The sequence below is a fragment of the Styela clava genome, chromosome 2 (assembly GCF_964204865.1).
Source record: "Styela clava chromosome 2, kaStyClav1.hap1.2, whole genome shotgun sequence".
NCBI lineage: Eukaryota > Metazoa > Chordata > Ascidiacea > Stolidobranchia > Styelidae > Styela > Styela clava.
Genome location: NC_135251.1, coordinates 23,269,076 through 23,279,039, shown reverse-complemented (window position 1 = coordinate 23,279,039; position 9,964 = coordinate 23,269,076). Strand labels below are relative to the sequence as shown.

At 34.8% G+C, this 9,964-nt stretch overlaps 1 protein-coding gene across 1 annotated transcript; it reads left to right on the top strand.

Annotated features, from left to right (window-relative positions):
- The first annotated feature begins 1,133 nt into the window (after positions 1-1,133).
- LOC120335690 (uncharacterized) lies at positions 1,134-9,517 on the top strand. Its single transcript, XM_039403268.2, has 2 exons — positions 1,134-2,376; positions 7,026-9,517. The coding sequence occupies exons 1-2, from the start codon at positions 1,215-1,217 to the stop codon at positions 7,811-7,813; spliced, it is 1,950 nt and encodes a 649-aa protein (XP_039259202.2). The 5' UTR covers positions 1,134-1,214; the 3' UTR covers positions 7,814-9,517.
- The last annotated feature ends 447 nt before the right edge of the window (positions 9,518-9,964 follow it).

Genomic DNA, 9,964 nt, shown 5'->3' with positions numbered 1-9,964 from the left:
TTTTATATTTTTACGCGTCTACCTGAGCGAGTCTTTTAATCACCGGTTCGAGTGATTCTCTCTCATTTCGAATTACTCATTTTAATCGTCGAGTTGTTATTAAACGGATCACATTCGCTTTCTTCTCTAGTAAGTAAGTTGTCATATTTATTCATAGACTGTCGCTCAGCTCTATCATACTGGATAAAATCTGATTGGAAGGAATAACTATCTAAATTAAAAATCTGTGTAGATAAAGTGCAGGTAGGACTATGATACTGCCTACCAGAAAGGGCATCTTTTTTGTCAGTGCTTTTTTTTTAAAAATGGTTGCTTCATGTTTTAGTTACGGTGGGTAGCACAGAGTGTATTGTGACTAAATAGCGTTCCGCATTATGAAAAATAGGTGTGTGGCGCCTAGTCGGTTGAAAGTAAAGCGTCATACATAAATCAGTGTTAAACTATAATTCGAGCGAGACGAGATAGTTCTTGTTTACGGCGTAGGTAGCTGCAGCGATGTTTCGCATGCCCCCTAGCTGCATGTCATATTCATCTGTTTGTGACAGTACGTATACACCATTGCAAAATATAGACGTGAAGTCTGGTGCGGACATACTGGTAAGACTGGCATGTTGACGCAAATTCGTTCTATATTTAATCCCATTTGTACGATAACTTTGATACAAATATACACCGCCATCAACTTATCTTACAAATGGACTTAAATGTTTCCGGTTGAGGGAATATGTAGGTATGCTTCGTGCACGTATCGCAATTGCAAAGTAGTCCGTACATGATATCGGGATGGTTAGGGCAGTTAATGAGCTGTTATGATCTTCAATTAGGCTACAACAAGAAGCAGGTCGTCGAGAGATAAACACATGTCATATGGGTGAGTAAAGGACGATAAGCTTGGAAATTTAGCAGGTTCGTACAGTAGGAGTGTATCAGTTTTATTTTATGCTTTACCAGTTATCGGTGTACATGTTTCGCACGTCAAAATTAGGAATTGTGGTAGAAACGAATATCTCACAGAGGGCATTTGTACAGTGAAGCAAAGGAAAGCGACAGACATACTCCTTTTAAAAAGAACATAGTACTCCACGAAAATGATACAAAGAGCAAAAATAGAATTGTTTTTTAATATTATTTTTTGTTTACGTATAGATTATCTTAGATACAGTAATTTTTTTCGAAGTGGCGAAACACAAATATTCACAAACTGGATACGTAACATGCTATCCAGTCCCCAAATATCGACACCGTTTTCAGTCAAAGATATTTTGAATCTCGAAAGACAACGACAGGAGGCATCTTTTTTATCGGAAGAAATTTCACAAGACTCTGAGATCATTTCACAGTCGTTAAACTCTGTAACGACATCGCCTCAAATCGAGAGGACTCCAGAATTTCAAGGGAACAAAAACGAACTTAGGTACGGTATCGATTCATCGGAATCCCTGATCTCGAATATTTGTCACAATATGGCGACCGACGGGTTTTCAAAAGCGGCGAACGGACATGCTTTTTCATATATGCCGGACATGCCCCCACATGGATACAACACAAGTTCAATAACAGCACACAGCGTCGACAAAACTACAACCAATTTCGGAAATTTTCAATCAACTATGAATCGGGACGATCCGCAATCTGGTTCTCCGATAAATATTGTTCCGTATTACAATGGCAACAAGTCTAGTTCGCCATACGGGCAAGGTTTTGCACCAACTTCAACTGAAGATATTAAAGAATCTGTGCAAAGAGTAGACAGAGTTAGTCCCGATTCCGTAAACCAATTTCCATATGAGGCGATGTCATCCCACACAAAAATAACGTCGCTAAAATCTAATGATTGTGTAGGTAACGAATTTCCATCATCAACATCTCCTCGCATTGCGACCACAGGTTACCACCATAGCGATTTGGGCTATTCAACAACGTACCAGTCGTCATCAAGTCAACCCCACGTTGCACCATATCCATTTGGCTACTCACACCAACCGTATTCAAGCTCTCAAGAAGCGACACAGCAACAGAACATCGAAATGAATGTAAGCCAGCCTCAGTACACAAGCCTGTCCTACACACCACGCCACCAACTGGGTGTCCCAAGCGAATCTTCCCCTCATTCAGCTCATTACTACAGCCAAGGACACACAGCATCAGATGATGGAAGCGACGATGTGATTGATCCCACTGGCCCGGCAGAATTGGTTGGTTCTGTACTTTCAAAAACACCATTTTCAACTGGAGGAGCAGTTTTCCAATCAAGCAACGAGTTAACTCATGCAAGCGAAAGAGTTCATGACCTCGATGACCAATTTAACAGAGATACAAACACAAGATCCACAGAATCAGATGCAGCGCAAGACGACATAAGCAGCCACATGGGAGGTTAGTATATTTATATCACATATATTATCATAAAATGCTGTATTTGAAGTTTATTTTAGCTGTTTATTTGATACTTATGTCACCGGTAGTTTGATAAATGCTCATTCTGTTGGTCGTGTTGGAATCGCGGGGCGCATAGTTGTGATTATCGGTAGTCTCGTAGGCGACAGGGGACTTGTTTTGTCAGACGGTGTACGAAGATAAGCCAAGAAAACAAAAGTGACATATTTTGATACAAAGGTGTGTTTTTATCCACAGATTTAATTCTTTTGTGTGTTATCATTATACTGAGATAGCCCTTTTTTAGATTCCACATTTCGTCTGTTTATCTGGATGAGTACACATTGTACGTATTTGACTAGAACTGTCCGACTGGTCAAGAGCCGTGTTGGGTGTCCCAAATCCCTTGTCAATACCTACTTGAAATTATCCTTCAGCAATCATGTTATCATCCTTTAATACTAAACGCAAATATTGATATCAGTGAATATATAACGGTAGGCTTGTTCTAAAATAATTTTAAGAATAAATCATATACACGCCATAACATCGATAGAACTTTGATATATTATTGTATTACTTCGCAGTATCACGATATGTGAAATAGCTTCTTTGTTCAGTGAGTTAATAATGACCTTCAACAAAACCACATTAAACTACATTGCGGTGAATAATTATACGATGAATGACAAGGCTTAACCTATATCGTGATTATCTTGTCGTCGTTCAGGCATTTTTGGGACTGGATTTAATGAAAACGAAGACGAATGCCTATCGTTCGATATTTCACAATGTGAAGAGATATTAATTTAATAATAAGTAATAGTAAATCATATAGAATGACTATGACAAACTATGACGTCATACTCAGTAGGATGTGGAATAGGTTTATGCAAGTCTTGATATTTAATGACGTCGTACACCACACCGCCTCCTTGATCTGTTTAAAAGTAGGGTACTTGATGAGTTTCAAACGTTAAACAAACTGATGTTGTTATTCTTAAGTAGGTAAATATTTGAATAGCTTTGTACGACGTTGTATCTGCTTTTATTTAGTGTCAATGAATGAATGGTCGAACAATCTAGCAGACATAATGTCGTAAATTGATGCCACAGTTGGGTTGTCAATTATGAGTTAACTCATTACTATATGTACTTTCAGAAACTTAAACAGAGTACAAATATAAATATTTAGAAGTTGAAATAAATCAGCGACTCAAAGGTCATAATTTCCTCGGATTATCTAAAAATTACTTATTGTATCCTTGCGTAATAAATTTTGATGTTTTATAAAACTTCCATAAAAATATATAAATTTCAGGCCAACTTTATCAAAATTGATTACACGCAACATCGCGACTGATGAAATTTTCGATGATTTTTCATTGAACTTTTTCTATTTTCCGTACACCACGGAATCTCGAGTTCACGGTGGAGATAGATTTTTATAATAATTTGAATACCTTTTATTGTAGTGAGTCAGTGGGGTAACCAGAATTAATATTTTAAGAACGCGAGAATTGTATTGCGTCATAATTTGTGACGGCATTAAATTGGTGGGAACGATGACATCGATTGTAGGCGGGACTACATGAACATTATTCACAATGAATAGAGATATTTTCATTGCTTAGGGGATTAAACTATCGTTACTAGTCAAGTCGGGTCATGCCGCATGACTCCATTTTTCTTTACCAATCCCAAATTTTCAACTTTAAAAAAGTGATAAGTTCAAGAAACCTCTGATATAAATAGTAGTTTTCGTGGAATCGCTAAATTGCTTCAGTGTCGTTCATTGGAAGTCGAAAATTGGTGGACCATATAAGAATCAATAACACCAAACTTGTTTGAATGTTCAAACATTACTTGTGGAAAATGCAAACTACCAAACCCGCTTAATTTGTCGTGTACGTTATTGACGACGATTACATTTGTATCTAGACTATATCGTAGCATAGTTTTAGAAAATGATCCGAGTTTTGGCGCCTGTACTCTTTCTTATTCTAGAGACGGATTGATTGAACAAAACAAAAGGCGTTAAACAAACGTTTTTACAAATCGGTGCTTGGTTCGACGCGTTAATTATTTCACACGCCTGGATGTCTGCTACCTACGGCTGACGACGCCTCGTTGCAAATTTTTCTTCACGGACGAAGTAATGTTCCGGATACGTGTGACTCAGGATTTACAACATGATTGGTTTTTTAAACGTAAGCCTATGTGATATGACCTGTTCAAATTTACGCAGGACTGGGCAGTGTTTTCACAATGTCCGAAAAATTCTTGAAAAGTATCCGTCAATTATTTGACAGAATGACGGGAGACAAACGAGCCTTTTTGTGACTACTAGATGTCGATTGCGTGAGAAACGAATTAGACTATACAAATTGCTTCCAAACTATCACAAAATAAAAAAATTTTCACAAACTATAATTTTATAACATAGTTGGGCCAGCAAGGAATTCACGAATATATACCATCGAGTTCACATTTTATAAAGTCGCGAGATCATCCGATGAGATATTTTATTAACGTTTTTCGCAGTCTTGCAAAGTTTAAAATATAAATGACAAAATATAGAGAAAAAACATTTCGTGCAATAAAACATATTCGTGATACATTTTCTGGTTTATGATTCAACGTAAATCAGAGCGAATCATGTAATTAATCTCCAAACTGGTAATTAAATGACTTAGGTTTGGTTGACGTAATCTACGCAGGCTAACTCCTTTTTAATTACACCATGTAATTTAAAGGCGGAGAAAAATGTATGCTCTGTGATTTGTTTTATAAGCTAGAAGAAAATAGTAATTATTTGTAAGAAGAAATGGTTTGATTGCATTCTTTTTTGTTAGCATAATTTATGCCACACTGTTGTAAAATACAATAATTTACTAATAATTGTCTGTAAATCATTATGGGAAAATTTATCTTACTTGGTATGTTCAAACTAGAAATGAGTCGTATTTGAAAGATTGGTATAATCAGAACAAAATATTTACCAAAGTAGTTGGTTTTTTGTGATATCACTTATTTTGAACCTAATTTTCAAAAGTGAATTTTTCAGTTTTTGATTCATTTTCATAGTTTTATAAAATAATTCATATGAAAAAGCGCGTTTTTTTTACTTTTCTCATCAACTCCAATTATGGTTTCGCTTTTTTCTTTTTTCGAAGAATTATTTCTGTGGGGACATTATTCAATAAAATCTTTCCGAAACTAAGTCACCTAGATTTCTATTTATTACTCAAATAATCTACATTGGTGACTATCAAAACAACAAAATTAACAATGAAAATATGTGGAGGCGTTGGCAAAAGAAATTTACCAAATTTGGGAATGATGTCGAAGTTTTTAAATCAAAATGGAGACACCTGGAATTGTTCGAAAACAAATTTTTAGTCAGAAAAACAAGTTTATTAATTGTTGAGAGACTTTCGTCAATTTTTTGATGACTTTGTTATTTTCGAATGTAATTTGACAGAAATTTCAGAAAAACATGTCAGTTCATCCACAAAAATAAATGTGGTTTTAATTGGAAAATATGCATTTCGAAACTAAAAATAAGATTCTCTTTGTTTGAATCGACTAGAAATAATGATGAAGTTCGTTGAAATGTAAAATCCAAAAAATAGATGTCAATATTTTGAAATATTTGTAGATTTTGCACAATAAAGAAACCACGAAGTAAGAATGTATAACATTCGTTTTGCGATTTAGAATTAAACTTACATAGAAAAGCATCATCTTTAATATAATACTGTTTCACAATCTAAACTTATTTTTTGTAAGTTTTGTTTGATTTTATCCGTTTAATATATTTTTTTCATCTTTAATTCCAATGTAGGTAAATAAGTTTTCTTACTCGATTTAACCATGAATCGAATCACAATCATTAACAGCAAAACAAGGTGTCAAACTGCCTTGCCTCACTTAGAAACATTAGGAAGTAGGTTAATAAACAGCCATTCTTTATAGCTTCTAGTTTGTAATCAAACAGAAATAATGGTAGTAGAGTGATGTCAGATTTAATTATTTAAGTGCATAAGTATTGAAGTGTGTTTGGTATTTCATACTGCAGTGACGTGCTTTACAAAATGGCGGAATTCAAAACTATGTGTATTAACATGCAGTATGGCAATATCGTATAGTTACTTAATCTTAATCGAGTATTATAGTCTACTAAATAGAGGGTAAATTACATACAAAATAATATTATAATATTTATTACTATTTCATATGTAACTCTATGGTCGTATAGATTGTTTATGATTCGCGTGTTTGTTATAGTCAGACCGTTTTAATTGCGGTATTCAATCATTTTTAAACGATAAAATTTAATTAGTTATACCTGATTATATTTACATAATAGCACATGTAATTTTGTGTCATAATTTAAATTTTAATTGCTTTGAACGTGACTTGTAACTATGTAACGGGTGCGACATCTTAGCTAGACTATCTTCGTGGCATGAAAATCCAAACCTATTTCCTCTATCTCACAACGGGCCTCATAGACTGAGATATGCTATCGCTGTACCGAAAAGGAAAATCCGATACTTTGAATATAATATATGTTACATTAAATATAAACAGGAATCCAAAATCTGAAACATGAATTAACCACCGGCATTGTCATTTCTTTTTAGAATCAGAAAAGTCGGACAACATCAGCAATTGTAGTGGAAGTCCAGAAGATGATGACAAAAAGCGGCAAGACGATGACCAGTCTAAAAATCGTCAACGAACAAGACGTAAGCCAAGAGTATTATTCTCCCAAGCTCAAGTGTTTGAGTTAGAACGAAGATTCAAACAACAGCGATATTTGTCAGCACCAGAAAGAGAACACCTGGCGCAAATACTGAAACTTACTTCAACACAAGTAAAAATATGGTTTCAAAACCGTCGGTATAAATGCAAGCGACAGCGTCAGGATAAAACTCTCGAACTAGCAAGCGCGTGCCCGCCAAGAAGAGTCGCCGTTCCTGTTCTTGTACGAGATGGCAAACCATGTCTAGGTAGCCCAACGGGAATGGGTGGTGGCCACCCTTCTTTTCAAGCTCCGTACTCTGCCCCGTATAATGTAACAGTTTCGCCGTATCATAGCTACCCAAGTTCATACAGTTCATGTGGATACAATACGTACCATCACCCCCATAATCCGAATGGCTATTCTACTAACGCCGCGGCGGCAGCTGCCGCAGCTGCATATGGATCTGCGGCCGCGGTATCCGCAGGATATAACGGTCTTTCAGCCGGGGCAGCAATGGGATCAGGAATGGGTACCGTAGGCGGTATGGCCAATCCAGCTCTTCATCATCAAAGCACAGTCGGAGCGGCGCCATTTTCAACAATGCAGGGACAAATGCAACAACAAACTGGCATTAGAAATCACTCAGCAAGCGATTATATGTATAAGTTAGGACTTTGCACCTAATAAAATTATAGCGAAGTACAATGTCATATAATGCAATATGCAGCATGAATTATATTTGTTGTACGCCATGATGTGATCCGTCCATGACCTACATAGTTTTTCAAGATCACGCTGTATCATGACGTGTGACTTTATGATACATTTGCGAAACTTTGTTGAGTTGCTAGCAAACTTGCAGAACGGATTTTTTACATTAACAATTTTCAATGCAGTATATATATCAGATACGCTTCAAAAGGGTATTGATTTCTATAAAACGTTATTAGTGAAGATTAAGTAAAAACTCCGGAAAAAATTAAATGTTCTGTAACTGAAAGAAGCGTAACGAGTAAAATTTAGCACAATCTGTACTTTTTCTGAAACTGCTAATATTATTGCATTCGAGAAGAGTCAAAAATACTTTGAATGAGAAAAATTAGTTGCAAATAAATAAACTTCTTCAAATTGCGCCTTTTTGCTTCTGAAGACAAGCTTTATTCCTAAACAAATCTATTTGATCAGATTTTTTTTGGTGAACCTAGCTAGCCTACATATTCGAATTTAATGCGTGTTTTGTGTTTATAGGCATTATTCACTTACAAGCTATTACATGGATATTTTATAATTTTTCTTATGTTGCTAGATTTTAACCACGTAAATGAGAAATATATTCATAAAACATACTCCAATAAAATTAGAAATATCTCTCACGACACGCGGCTGTGAATTGCAATTTTTACAAAATAAATCCTGCTGATATAATAATGCTACAGCATAGTGCAATTACGTACTTTTAATACGATTGTTTCGTTGTTTGATTTTTCGTTTTATTTTATTCATTCTTTGTTCTCTTTTTATAAATAATATTGATTGCCTTTGCCACGAGTTGGTCAACATTGCACTAACAACACGACGAGCATGCATGTCAAAATGCGCGAATATAAATTGCTTCCAATTTCATATTGCTTTTATTCTTGGAATATCGTTGAATCTACGCACACCACCGGTAAATGATATTTTTGAATACATTAAAACATCTAAATTAAAACATCTTTTGAAAAGCAGTAAATTCTCGATGATAAAGTTTTTAAAATATCGTTTTTTTTTTCGTAAAATACCAGCGTTTCGCAATTTCCTTTTTGGTTCATAAATTTCGACAATTCATTCATTGTTTTATTTTATGAAAATTTCATTTCTATCACTAGAAAAGTATCGTTACTTTATGAGAAAATCACACCCTCTAATGAAACTGCTCAACAATTACTTTTATTATGTTTAATTTTTTTTAAAGGTCAAGTTATCGTCATCCGTTACATAAAAAATTCATACCTAAAAAATCAAGTTACCGAATAAAAACCTGCCCAAAGTTAAACCCCACTACAAAATTGTCAACGAAACTTTTCATTTTTTGTTTGTATTACTACCGCATATTAGTTTTCTTTAGTCGAAGGTCAATTCCATGAATATGTAAATTTAGCACATCGAAAACAATTATTTTGGTCACAAATTTGAAAAAAATATTGAAAACAAAAGCTTGTTTATTTGGGATTTTTATTGTGTTTGGAAGTTGAATAAATAACTAAATTTCGATTAATATAACGTGCCTTCTATTTGTAACGTCATCTTCGTATTCATGACATAACTAGGCGATATGTACCGTTTTTAATTATTTTGTCATTACTTATATTTTTATCGACATGACATTTAATAAACTGTCGTCAGATATCTTTTTGTCATTTTTTTGTTAATGCGAGAAACGTTTTGGTTATTTAGTATTTCAGGTTCCGACCTATGGTTCAAATCATCGCCGGTCGAATTTTATCTTCAGTCGAGTCCAACATGTTAGAGTCTAGGCTAAAGTAACTTGTAAGGATACGCGCCACCCAAGCAAGCCCCAGTAGTTTTTTAATTTATATCGCTACTGCTATGTGTTGAGAAAAGAGGAAAAGACTTCAGTACTTGACGTATCCAGTACATCAATCTCAATACCCTCTATATATATATATATATAGGAATTGATCTTAATCAAATCCTTTGTCAAGAAAATACCGCACAAACAAACAACATGTTCAATGTACTCCAACACCATATCACGCACTAAGGTTTACAATCGCTTTAAATCATTAGTAGTACGTTACATCGCTTTGTTTTTCATTCTAATGTATGGTCTAC

What these genes read in the sequence shown, in the direction of transcription:
- LOC120335690 (XM_039403268.2), top strand. Translation starts at nt 1,215, where the DNA reads ATGCTATCCAGTCCCCAAATATCGACACCGTTTTCAGTCAAAGATATT. An exon ending in CATAAGCAGCCACATGGGAG is followed by an intron (nt 2,377 to 7,025) that starts GTTAGTATATTT and finishes ATTTCTTTTTAG; the next exon opens with AATCAGAAAAGTCGGACAAC.